This window comes from Camelina sativa, chromosome 9 (genome assembly GCF_000633955.1).
Source record: "Camelina sativa cultivar DH55 chromosome 9, Cs, whole genome shotgun sequence".
Taxonomy (NCBI): domain Eukaryota; kingdom Viridiplantae; phylum Streptophyta; class Magnoliopsida; order Brassicales; family Brassicaceae; genus Camelina; species Camelina sativa.
Genome location: NC_025693.1, coordinates 37,973,334 through 37,985,528, shown reverse-complemented (window position 1 = coordinate 37,985,528; position 12,195 = coordinate 37,973,334). Strand labels below are relative to the sequence as shown.

The 12,195-nt window shown below is 36.9% G+C and overlaps 4 protein-coding genes across 8 annotated transcripts in view; 1 reads left to right on the top strand and 3 right to left on the bottom strand.

Annotated features, from left to right (window-relative positions):
- Nucleotides 2,882–6,340, bottom strand: LOC109124806 (protein NLP6-like). 2 transcript variants are annotated; one of them, XM_010432288.2, is made up of 6 exons: nucleotides 5,932–6,340; nucleotides 5,168–5,757; nucleotides 5,007–5,054; nucleotides 3,976–4,873; nucleotides 3,577–3,897; nucleotides 2,882–3,479 (listed from the first exon to the last, which is right to left on the bottom strand). In XM_010432288.2, the coding sequence occupies exons 1-6, from the start codon at nucleotides 6,149–6,151 to the stop codon at nucleotides 3,010–3,012; spliced, it is 2,547 nt and encodes an 848-aa protein (XP_010430590.1). In that variant the 5' UTR covers nucleotides 6,152–6,340; the 3' UTR covers nucleotides 2,882–3,009. The 2 variants fall into 2 exon arrangements, with proteins under 2 accessions (XP_010430590.1, XP_019085252.1); XM_019229707.1 differs by lacking the exon at nucleotides 5,932–6,340 and having other exon boundaries at nucleotides 5,168–5,462; nucleotides 5,561–5,650.
- LOC104714817 (26S proteasome non-ATPase regulatory subunit 8 homolog A) lies at nucleotides 7,557–9,528 on the bottom strand. Its single transcript, XM_010432287.1, has 6 exons — nucleotides 9,320–9,528; nucleotides 8,921–8,999; nucleotides 8,534–8,636; nucleotides 8,168–8,431; nucleotides 7,959–8,070; nucleotides 7,557–7,866 (listed from the first exon to the last, which is right to left on the bottom strand). Exons 1-6 carry the CDS (start codon nucleotides 9,422–9,424, stop codon nucleotides 7,726–7,728), a joined length of 804 nt encoding a protein of 267 aa, XP_010430589.1. The 5' UTR covers nucleotides 9,425–9,528; the 3' UTR covers nucleotides 7,557–7,725.
- LOC104714815 (30S ribosomal protein S6 alpha, chloroplastic-like) lies at nucleotides 9,661–11,204 on the top strand. Its single transcript, XM_010432286.2, has 2 exons — nucleotides 9,661–10,124; nucleotides 10,719–11,204. The coding sequence occupies exons 1-2, from the start codon at nucleotides 9,732–9,734 to the stop codon at nucleotides 10,959–10,961; spliced, it is 636 nt and encodes a 211-aa protein (XP_010430588.1). The 5' UTR covers nucleotides 9,661–9,731; the 3' UTR covers nucleotides 10,962–11,204.
- LOC104714814 overlaps nucleotides 11,371–12,195 on the bottom strand; it is a 2,110-nt gene continuing 1,285 nt past the window's right edge. The window contains exon 2 of one of the 4 annotated variants that reach the window (XM_010432285.2): nucleotides 11,371–12,055. In XM_010432285.2, coding sequence (XP_010430587.1) covers nucleotides 11,580–12,055 — 476 coding nt within the window. In that variant the 3' untranslated portion in view covers nucleotides 11,371–11,579. Of the gene's footprint in view, nucleotides 12,188–12,195 lie in introns of all 4 variants that reach the window. The other 3 variants (XM_019229704.1, XM_019229706.1, XM_019229705.1) reach the window with 3 other exon arrangements.

Sequence of the window (12,195 nt, the reverse complement as noted above, 5' to 3'; positions counted from 1 at the left end):
TCTTCTTTTTGTTCTTCTTCGTCAACTTTTTCACATTCTTTCACTGAAAAAACCTTTTTTTTTAGACTACCACACAACTTGTTAACCCATCAAACTCCAAGACCAAAATCATTTTTTCTCAAAAAAATTGTGCAATTCATGAAAACCAGCATAGTCAACACAAGCACCCAATTTATAAATTTTAATTTTTTAAAAAGCTTTTAAATGTTAAGAAATTTTTAAAATATAAAATTATAATATTTTGAAACCTTTTTAAAGCTAAAAATTTTAGAAGTTTCAATATTTAAAGTATTTTAAACTTTTAAAAGGTTCGAATATAATATTTGAACCTTTTTAAAAAGTTTCAATATTTATAATATTTTAAACTATTAAAATTTTAAAATTATAATATTTAAAAACTTTTTAAAAGCTAAGAGCTTTTAATATTTTCAATATTTATAATTTTTAAAATTTTTAAAAATTTAAATATTATAATATTTTTTCGAAACTTTTTAAAGTTTTAGTTTGATCAAATAAAAAACAGGATCAAATCGAATAAAACTTCTAAACTTTGACGCCTGATAAATCAAGCTTTCATGCTCATTCGTTGTTGGAAGCATATTAATCTTATTTATACTGGTTTGAACCATTGTCTAAAAGTTTTCTAGCCAATGTGGTATATTGTACATAGTTTTTTTATTTCCATAAATTTTAAATTTTCCTTAGTCTAAAAAATTCTGGAAATTTAGAAAATGTTAATGAATGACATGTCAAATCCTGATAGGTTGTTCAAAATAATTCTTAATATATAAAATTCTGCAAATTTCTAAAAATGTTAATTAGTGACATGTTGAATCCCTATTGGTTGTTTTAAAGCTTATGTGGACAGCCTTAGAAGCTTATAGCTCCTACTTTTATTTAGTATAACTAGGTTTTGAACCCACGCTACGCGTGGGTTTATTTGATACATTTTGATGAAAAATATATATACTCACTCTGTTTCAAAATATAAGAAATGACCACTTTAAAAATGTTCAACCAATCATAAATAAAACTGCATAATAAAATATATTAAACTAATCTAAAAGTAGCATAGAAACTTGAAAACATCTTATATTATGAAACAAAAAAATCTTCTCTAAAACATCTTATATTAGGAAATGCAGGAATTATGTGATTGATGACAGTAATGAAATATTATCTTATAAATATAAATTATATTAGTATTAAATAAAAATTTAAATTTCAGATACACAATTTTTAAAAATATAAAAATGAGTTGTGTTATACATTCAAATCAGATTAAAAAAAATCATGAATTTAACTCGACGTCCAGGTAAGGCGAATCAAACTGATGACCTCACATATCCTAAACCATTTCTTTGACCACCAGAAAAACGAAATAATTTTGTAATCTTGAATTTATCTCGTTTTCATATTTAATTGATCGCTACCACCTATGTTTTTGTGTTTTTTATTCAATGTTTTCTTATTTTTCATATTCTTTCTTGTCATTTTCATTGTCAAATTTTATGGTAATTGTCATCGTTACTTTTATCCCGTTCTTTGTTATACTCTTCTTCTTTTTCTTCTTTTTCTTCTTCTTCCTCGTCAACTTTTTCACATTCTTTCAATGAAAAACATTTTTTTAGACTACCATACAACTTGTTAACCCACCAAACTCCAAGACCAAAATCTTTTATTTTCTCATAAAATTTGTGCAATTCATAAAGACCTGCATAGTCAACACATGCATCCAATTATTGATAATTTCATCCATATACTTATTCGTTTAAGATCCATATGTATTGAAACTTCTCAAACCAAAATCCTTACTCGCAGAGAAAGTAATATGAACACATGTATAGTTAAAATAATATTTGTGCTTTTCGTTGATCCTTCTTCTTTAAACTCAAATAACATCAACTCAAGGTCTTGCGATGTCAATCCTTCTTTCTTAGACTTAAAAATAAAAATTTTACTGCAAGAATATCATATCATATTTCTTTTATTTCTATAAATTTTAATTTTTTTTTCTAAAAATTCTTAATAATATAGATTACTACTATATTTCCAAAAATGTTAATTAGTGAAATATCTAATTCTTATTGGTTGTTTTAAATCCTGTATGGACACCTTTAGGAGTTTATAGCTTCAACTTTTTATTAGTATAGATATAATATTTTAAAATTTCTATGGAGGTTAAGTAATTGTAATATTTTCAAACATTCTATGAAGTTTAAATATTTTTAATATTTGAAACTTTTAAAAGTTTCAATATCTATACTATTTTAAACTTTTAAAATTTATAAATTATAATTTTTTAGAAACCTTTTATAAGCTAATAAATTTTTAAAATTTAAAGATCATAAGATTTTGAAGTTTTAAAAGGTTTCAAAATATAATATTTGAACCTTTTAAAAAATTCAATATTTATAATATTTTAAACTATTTTAAAAATTTTCAACATTATAATATTTCTTTGAAACTTTGTAAAGTTTTAGTTTGATCAAATAAAAAAATCAGATCAAACGAATAAAACTTTTTAACTTGGACACCTGATAAATCAAGTTTTTCTGCTCATTTGCTGTTGGAAGCATATTAATCTTTATTTATACTGGTTATGAACCAATGTCTAAAAGATTTATACCCGATGTGGGACGTTGTACATAGTTCTTTTATTTCTATAAATTTAAAAAATTTATTTTTCCTAAAAATTCTGGAAATTTAAAAAATGTTAAAGAATGACATGTCAAATCCTTATAGGTTGTTTAAAATAATTATTAATATTGAAAATTCAGAAAATTTTAAAAATGTTAATTAGTGACATGTCTTATCCCTATTGGTGGTTTAAAATCCTATGTGGACGCCTTTAGGAGCTCCTACTTTTTATTAGTATAGATTGTTCCAATCAACATCTATTGATATGTGGAGAAGTATGCATTTTTATACATCTCAAAAAAATGAATACTGTCTAAAACTCCTCTTCCCAGAAAACAAAACTCTCAGATCCATACAAGTGAAGCATTGTCATAAGCACATCATGTTTTCCTCTGAGCTTTCGCATGAGCTCCCAAAGTTTAGAGTCACGTCATGTACTGAGAGCCTCAGTGTGTTTGCTTTCGCTGCAGACGTGTCAAGGCACTCACTGAGGTCAGCATCACACGAGACCGAGACCCATTCGCTGTCGTCGTCTAGATACTTGAGCTCAAACGCAGCCATTTCGAGCTTCAGCCTCTTAGCCACTTGCTGCTTCAGTCCCATAATGCTTACCGACTCCGGTGAGATCTTGAACCTGATGATGTCTTCTCTGTACGTTGCCTTTATACTCACGAGCTTATTGTGGAGTGTTGTTGGAGAAGCTGTATCTTGGCAGCTTAAGTGTGTCCAAAAATTAGCTATGTTTTTAGAGCTACTGTCCGAATCGTCCAAGGCCGTCTGCCTGACTGTTTCTTGGTTGTGTGTTGGAAGCCGAAAACGCGTCTCACATATAACACCCACTGTGAAATACGACGAGACAGTGTGAGAACAATGGTGACGGATCTTGAGATTTTGCAGTAGAATACATGTAGATGCTGAAAGGCTTTTTACTTTTACCTTTGCAAGAAGCACGCGATGTTGATGAACCTGCACTGTCTTCTGCATCTCTGTTTTCAATCTTGACATCTTGGAGATAACTTGGAGGAGATGTAGAAGCTGGAGGGAAGTTCTTTGGTGGTTGGTTTTCGGTTGGAGATATTTGGTGAGACCAAGGGCGAGGGGAGAGGGAGGTCAAGTTGAGTGATCCATCAGCACCTTGAACCGAGTCTATAACATGTTTAAGTCGTGTTAGAGATCGGTTCACCTTGTTGATTTTGCGAGATGGCCACCGTGAGATCCCGTGTTGTCGACAAATGCGTTTCATTGTTGTTGGGCAAACTGGAAAAAGAAAGCACAAAGTTCTTTTAGTTTGCCATCAACAATTACAAAAATCAATAGACAAAGTTAAGAACATACCACCGAGGCTCTTTGCTGCGTCTTTTAGACTACCAGCAAAATATTGTTGAAGCACTTCTATACTGATTGTTTTCTCGGTTTTACCACGCTTCCTTTCTGATTTTTTCACTGTTTTGGCCTCCGGTAAAGGTTCAAGCGTTTGGAACCTCTCAAACCCATTAGCCATAAGGTCAGAGTTTAAGCTCAGCTTCTGTTCGGGAGCGTTGAGCTCAAGATAATCTTTAGAGATCGGTGCTGGATGATGTATCCTGATAGGCTCAAGTTTCGAGTAAACCATTCCGTCTTCTGAAGCTTCCACGACTTCAAGAGATATTTCGTTTTCACAGAGTTCAGTTTCAGAGACAACCTTGAGACTCGAATAGTGCTGCTTCATTGTCTGAAACAGAGAGCCCAACAGAAAATCTTGCTCTCTCCTGTCTGTGATGGCTGGAGGAAGAAAGAATTCAAGAACATACTCATCGTCCCCGGTAAAGGTGCTCTTTAAGCAGACCGCGAAACAGCTCGTCAACTTGAACATGCGTGCATAATGTACTAATGGGTAGTCGGTTTTGCAGAACCGAGTAACATCCCTAGAGAAGCATAGATTTCCAGAGAGAAACGCCCTCCCAGCAACACCTTGTCCCTTCTGCAGATGGTGTTCAGCACAAGCGTCTCTGAAACCCCAAACATGAGCGTCCACAACATAAACCGCTAAATCACTGGTAGACATACAGACTTTCCCCATACAGCTCCCATCAAAGCTCGAACAGCTTTTCTTAAAACCACCTCCAAAAGCTAGAACACTGCGATGCCTGCAAGGGACCCATGTCTGAGCTAAAGGAAGTTTGTAGGTCTCGCACACCACAGTCAGTATCTCCAAAATCTCAGCCAATGCATTTTGGCGACCCTCGTTGCAGATCTGGTATAAAGGAGAAGTCAAAAAGGAAAATGGGGATCAAAACGACAAGGAACAGAACAAAATGAACTCAAGACAGTTCTTGAAAGTTTCTGAAAGAATACTCGAGATTTTGACATTTGGACTCGCAGATAACCTGAGTGGTCTCGTGGTTCAGTATTTCCGAAGTTTTCAGATTCACAGCCTGCAACACAAGTAGAAAACGTTCATGTCACCGTAAGATCAAAGGATACTGATAAAAGGACCCCCAGAAGAAAAAGAAAAAAAATAAAAAAAAAGGGAGAAAGAAAAGCAAACCTCAAGCGCTTTACAAACTTTTTCAACCTCAGGAGCATAATTAATCTTGGGAGAAGTCATAATAAGCTCGACAACACCAACACAGAGCTGCCTGGATGGTTCAAAAACAGGCAAAGCCAAGGTTCCCTGAACATTATAGTGCAAGGCGTGACCAAGGCGGGAGAACTCTTTGCTGGAGTAATACTGCACATTGGGAGTCCACTCAGGTAACTTTTTCCTGAAAACGCGACCGGGAAGGCCGAGGTCACCGTCGAGTTCACCATCAAGGGAGAACATATAGGTCAAGGAAACCATCCTGTATTGATGAAGGCCGTTACTATTGGGAGCAAGAACAAAGGGCTGTCCTGAAGTAGTAAGAACATATCGTCCACGGTTTTTAACAGGCGCCCAAACCTGAGCAAGAAGGTGTTGTTGTCCAGTAGATTCCTTGAAGTATCTAAGGGCTTGAGTCATCTTGGCTTTGATAGCACAGTAAGAATCTGGATTATTATTATTATTCTCCGAGGAGGGCATTATACCAGAATAGGGGGAAGGAGCAGCATGATGATTATCAATAATAATCGCCTTGGTCGTGGTATCAGTTTCTGAACCTGCATAATTTGCGATCGACATCCAAAATTCAAACTTAATCTAAAAGATCAAAGCAATGCCAACATTTACTTAAATCCGGGAAAATTCCAATTAAGGAGTTGGAAGCATATCCTAGTATCCCACTAGTACTACATTATCCGAATTGGATTCTAAAGTTGGAATCTAAAACTTACTAGGAGGAGGAGGAGGAGGAGGAGGAGCAAGTACGGTGAAGCGAGAGGGAGCTACGTAAAGATCGCCGGCGCCGACATCACCGGCAGCTTCGGAGAAGGACCAGAGAGGAGAGAAAGGTTGTTCGGAAGAGGAGAAAATGACCGGAGACTTGAAATTAGAAGAGAAAATTATCTGATCTAACGGCCAAGAACCGCTGAGATCCAAATCGTCAAGTTCCATCAAACAAACAGCAAGCAGGCGACGAGAAGAGAAGACCACACCAACAAGAAGAAACTGAAACTGTGATTCAAGCTTCGTCAGAGTAAAAGTGTGAATATATCTATCTCCGGAAATATCTTTCGCCTTTTAAATCTCTCCGAGGCAAAAAAAAAAAAAAAGCAGAACTGTGATTCAAAGCAAGTTGAGAAGAAGAAGAATAAGAAATGAGAGAGGAGGAGGAGAAGGGGAAGCAAGTTGGAAGTATTATAATTTTTTTTTTTGGTGTATATTTTGATGATTCCACGCTGTACCATTTTACCCCAACCACTAGAATATCTTCATGCAAATTCTTTCTTTTCTATTTTCTTTTGGGACACAAAGCATCGACTTTAAATTTTTTTATTGGATCATTTGATTTCCACCCAAATTCGATTATCTTTTTTTAAGATTGGTATTTATTTTACTACTCGAATCCTTATTTTTGTGGAAGTTTCTAAAATTAATATATTGATTTTGATTGACCATCTCTCTCTTGACAATTGTCTTTGACAAAATTCGATACACACATAAATAAATAAGGTGTGGAATCAGAGAGAGGATACGATTTGTATCAAATTTCATTAAAAAAAAAATGAATTGATTATATGTCTAAGACGTTTCTTACACGTCCAGCACCAACAAGTTGTCATTAACATATTCTATGCGTCTAAAAAGCCTTTAAGACGTAATTAGGCACTAAGTGCTGCTTGTTGTGGGTGAGTAGTAGAATATCAACGACTCCTATTCTTTAATTAATTCCCCCATTATTATTATTATGCTCTTTGCCATATACGTATAACTATCATTAACAAAGCAATTATTTGACCTCCCCCGAAAGATAAAAAGAATTATGATAAACGGAATCTCACTTTCGGAGATGAATAAAAAAGCTAGAAACCACTCAGCCACTTTCAACTACTTACCCAAAGTGGATCATTACTTCATCCCTTTTTGGTTAATATACATACTATTAGTATATTTATTAACAGTAACGTGTTTTTTCCTAGTGGGGACATCTAAATTGTGCAAGTATTCTTTCTTCTAATGATATCATTACTTTACTAATTTTTTCATTAGCTGTGTTAATCAATCGTTAATCCCCAAACATAAGAATTTGTTGCAACGTATACCCACCCCCACTTGTTTCAAGTTGTCTGCCAAGTTGACAAGTGTTTTGGCAATGGACAAATTGAGTCCTAAACCCTCTAAATGACTTTCTCCTTCTTCCATATTTGGACTAGATGGTTAATCAAAGCAAGCAATCGGCTACACTACCTTATGAGAATCTCCAAAACCCGAGCCTAATAACCAAACTGAACTAAAAACTCCATCATAAACAATAGGATAATATAACGTAAGAGGCTTTGGAAGACTATGAAAGAACATATTGATATCGTAACAAAGTCTCATTTGCCAAATCCAATTAACCAAATCACTTCTTTGAGACATACTTAGTCGCTCCATATCAGTCATTACATGATAACAAAGTTTTATGACCCGGAGATTTCCAGGAACATAGTGCAAGAGAAGAGACGAACACTGAGAAAAATCGGATCTTACACGATACGCTCCAGCTCTCTGGCATAGCTTAGAGTCTGGTTGATGAGTTGCAGAGATGGAATCTCTTTGCACGGTGCAGTTTCTTTGGCTTTCTGGAAGACAACAGACCCGTCCTTCACTTCCCACTCGGGGTGCTCCTGTATTTATATGATAAAACCTAAATCGCGTCAAGGGTTCATGAAAATTAATAAGGTTCCAAGTGTTTGCACAAAATGTTTTTTTCTTTTACCTCGTTGACATAGTTCAAGAGTTCTTGATCAGAAGAGAACAGCAACATCTGCCGAGCGTCACTGATAGAGACATAATCATAAGCTTTCTCACTGCATCCAGCTATTTCATCTCTGATAATTCAGTCATCACAAAAGAAAAAGGTGAGATAACAAGCGAGAAGACATGAGACTGAACTAATCCAGAGAAGGATGGAAGCATTGATGTTACCTTATGGTCTTTGCCAAGAGATCCATGAAATAGACGTAAGTTGCATCAGGCGCGGTCTGTCTAGCACTCAACACACGGTTATAGGCACCTTCCATGAAAGACTGCTCAAGCTCAACTGCATGCTTGATGCAAGGATTATCCAGTGTAGCTGATGAAAGTAACTCGAGTTCGGTGTGGAATTCAGCAATTCTATTTTGTACAAGCAGCCTCAGAAGGTTCAGACCCAGGATAAGATTCTCCTGTGCGGATGGGGGAAGACGGTTCCTGGTGCAGAGGAAAAGAAGATGATATGTTAGAACAAAAATGAAAAACATTGCATCAAAATGGAAAAGGATAGTGTTCAGAGAAAGCTGGTTCTTTATTCACCTGGCATCCACATAGTAAGGTTTCAACTGGAAGAAATCTCTCTCAAAGGCATCTTGATCCTCGGTTTTTACGCTTAGAACAACAGCATGCTCATAAATGTCCCCTAGAATTCACCAATAGTCAAACTTTTATAATCCATAAGAACAGAAATTTACCAAATTACTCAATCCAAAGAAGAATAATGTAAACCCAGTAAACAGCAATCTAAAAGCTAACGTCATGCATAGACATATTGGGATAGACAGACGAACTAAAGAACAGTACAGCCTGATACAATCTCTCAAGCTTTGTGACCCTTAAGAGGTATGAACCAAACTTAACTATATAGCAAAACTATAAACTTCCTCGAAACAAGTCATCTAAAAATAATTAAAACAGAAACCTTACTTGCAATAGTGAGCTCCTGAGCTGCGTTTGGTGAACTCTCGAACAATGGAGGAAGACTAGTGAATTTGGTCAGAAGAACCTGAAGAACATAACCAACAAAAACCACCAACATAAGAAGAAATCCTCACCGTTCAACGTTCAATTGTAATATAGACTTAAACCCTACATGTTCTACTCACATTAATAATCCCTTAATATAGAAATCAGCACTTACGCTCTTCTTGTAAAAGATCTCACTAATAACCTAATTTTTTTCACTTCAATACATCAAAGCTATCATAGATTCGAGACAAACCCCATAAATATTCCCCTAAAATTCAATCGATAAACCAGATACATATGCAAAGAAGAGAAATCGAAACAAATTAGGGTTCAAAGAAGAGAGAGAGAGATGTATACCTTAAGCTGAGACAACAGATCACTACAGGTATCGTAATCCTTCCTCGCAAACGCCGCCTTGAATCTCTCAAACTGCTGTGAAACTTCCGTTAGCTGCGGATCCATTGCTTAACTCTCTCTCTCTCTCTATCTCTATCTTTTTTTCTCTTCACCGGCGACGATTCTTTTCTTATAGATTTGATTTGCTCCGAACTGGCTTGATCGGGAAGATAGAAGAGGTATAAACAGTGGTAACATGTGTTTTACAAAATGGGCCTTTAACAGGCCGAATCCAATCTAAAAAGGCCCAAAGCGCATATTAGCACCACTGACTAACGTGTACCAACATCATCATCTCTTATCCAACAAAAATTAAACCCCATCATCGTCTCTCTGCTTTCTCCAAACTTGAAAGCTCTCGAATCACACAACAATGGTGGCGTCTTCGCTATGTCTTTCAAATTCCGCAGTTTGCCCTCTGCCTAATGTATCTTCGCAGCCGCTACTCTCGTTCTCCCACTCTCTCAGGCCATTTATTTCGAAGTCGAAGCCTATTGCCTCGATACAACAACAACCACAGAAGAGAGATGGCTCTAAGTTTGTGGTGAAATCTCAGGCTCTTGATTTCTCTGGAACTTTCTTTGAAGGCGGATTCGGTTCGGACGATGACCCGACTTCTCCTCCCGGGTCGGGAGTCTCAACTGCCCTTGAAGACAAACCGGAACCTCAGTGCCCACCTGGACTCAGGCAGTACGAAACAATGGCGGTTTTGAGACCAGACATGTCTGAAGATGAACGGCTTGGTCTTACCCAAAAATACGAAGAGGTAACTAAAAAAGTCTCCAAATTTACCTGTTTCCTGTTTCATATCAGAGGGATATTTTTGTGAAATAGACGAGGTTGATTCCATTAGAAACTTGAAACTTTCTGTTATATGGACTATAGGTAAGAGATCACAAGCAAAACCTTCTAGAGAACGGTTTCAGTGTTGAGTTGAGTATTCTCAGTTAATGGGTTCTTTATCCAGTTGAAATGTATGTGACAATCCCTAGTAGAAAATTAAGTAAAGGTTTTAGCTTTATTAAGAGCAATCTCATCCTTCTGTGGGGTTATCGACTCTTCAAGTAATAAACAATAGAAACTATATACTAATCTGCACAAGATAGGATAGGAGCCCTTTGTGCACTTCTTAGTCATGTCATACCTCTAACAATTTTACTCAGTTCTTGAATTGATGCTCGAAATGAAACCAATGCACAGTTCTTATTAGTGGTATATGTGTGGATTCTTTAGGTTATGTCGTCACTTGTTTAATCAAATCAGGATTCCGAAATGGATGTTGGGTTTCGATAGTTGCACATTTCTCTCTCTGAAAGATTTGTTTATATCGCTGTTTTTTTTTTGTTGTGGTGTGTGGTAGTTGCTTGTGGCAGGAGGTGGAATGTATGTGGAAGTGTTCAACAGAGGAGTGATTCCATTGGCTTACAGCATCAGGAAGAAGAACAAAGCTGGAGAAACTAACACTTACCTGGATGGTATCTACCTTCTCTTCACTTACTTCACCAGACCCGAATCAATAACTCCCCTTGAGGCCGTTCTCATTGCCGACGATGACGTTATCCGATCGTCTTCCTTCAAGATAAAGAAGAGGAAGTACAACTGAAGAGACCATGAATATTGTGTATGTGTAAGAAAAGTCAGATTCTTTCTTCTTCTTTTTTGTTGCTTTGAAGAACAAAGGTAAATCGCTCTTTATTTGGTTCTGCTTCTATGTGTTTTTTTTTGTGCATTGCTCTGTTTTCTTATGTAACAGAGTGTGAGAAACTCTAAAAGCTAAGTTTGAGAAGCATACTTGTATGCATTTGCAAAAACAGAAATATAATTAACCCGTCGCTACATACCATAATGCTAAAGACTCATATTAGCTCTGTTTCATTGCACCATTTGACATGAATGGTGGCAAGTTGGCCACAAAGAAAGCAATTGTGTCTTCTTCAAGATTTATTGTATTAATACTGGTGACGAAAAGCTAGTAGAGATTTGGAGAGTGTTTGTCCAAAGTGATGCACTTGTCACGCTCAAAACATATATTAGTGAGAGATTGTTGAACACCTTTATCATGTAATGATCAAAACCATCAATATATACAAGTGAGAGAGACCTAGGAAGCTAGATCCTAGCGTGTTTTTTTTCAACATTTTCACTATAATAAGAGAAATTAAGCAAACGTGTCACAAACAAACATATACGTTATTGTGTGTTCATTATCTCAACCACTCCCTCAATTGACAAAACAAACGGGACAACGAATCAGTCCATTCTCATTACACTTGACGCACCTCTCCCACCCTTCACCTTTCACGGCCGCGACCGCAGCCACCTTACAGCTACCACCACACTCAAAACAAGGCAACCACCTCGCTCCTCCGCATCCTTCACACGTGAGCCTCCCTTCCTCCCCTACTCTCTCCACACGTGCCCACCTCAACACCCTCCCTAACTTCCCGTTCTCATTCATCGCCGTCACTTCCGCAGCTCCTCCCAAGTACCTCCCTTTCACAAACACTCTCGGCGGCGCCACAGTGGCTTCGTCTTGAAGAAGCTCTTTAAGCTCGCTCAACACTCCGGCATCTAAAGCCACGTCCCTCTCGTCCACCACCACTCCTTGCTGCTCCATGATGGCCCTCACACGCATGCAATCTTCGTACGTGCGACGCACTCCTTGCAAGGACGTCGTGTAGACCACCAAACCTTCACCTCCTCCCGGCGGACACTTCTCCGGGAACTCCCTAAGTGGGTCCCAGTTCATCACCGGTTTCTTGTTCCCTTCTTTCTCCCTCCGTTCTCTGTCTCTCTTGACGAATATGTTCTCCTTCACTGACCGAGGCCCTGAGTAG

Excerpts from the sequence above, each read along its gene's own strand:
- LOC104714815 (XM_010432286.2), top strand. The coding sequence starts at position 9,732 with ATGGTGGCGTCTTCGCTATGTCTTTCAAATTCCGCAGTTTGCCCTCTG. Across the intron at positions 10,125-10,718 it reads TTACCCAAAAATACGAAGAG|TTGCTTGTGGCAGGAGGTGG; the intron begins GTAACTAAAAAA and ends GGTGTGTGGTAG.
- LOC109124806 (XM_010432288.2), bottom strand. The coding sequence starts at position 6,151 with ATGGAACTTGACGATTTGGATCTCAGCGGTTCTTGGCCGTTAGATCAG. Across the intron at positions 5,758-5,931 it reads TCCTCCTCCTCCTCCTCCTA|GTTCAGAAACTGATACCACG; the intron begins GTAAGTTTTAGA and ends CAAATTATGCAG. Across the intron at positions 3,480-3,576 it reads ATCGCGTGCTTCTTGCAAAG|TGGGTGTTATATGTGAGACG; the intron begins GTAAAAGTAAAA and ends CGTATTTCACAG.
- LOC104714817 (XM_010432287.1), bottom strand. The coding sequence starts at position 9,424 with ATGGATCCGCAGCTAACGGAAGTTTCACAGCAGTTTGAGAGATTCAAG. Across the intron at positions 9,000-9,319 it reads ATCTGTTGTCTCAGCTTAAG|GTTCTTCTGACCAAATTCAC; the intron begins GTATACATCTCT and ends TATGTTCTTCAG. Across the intron at positions 7,867-7,958 it reads TCTTGAACTATGTCAACGAG|GAGCACCCCGAGTGGGAAGT; the intron begins GTAAAAGAAAAA and ends ATATAAATACAG.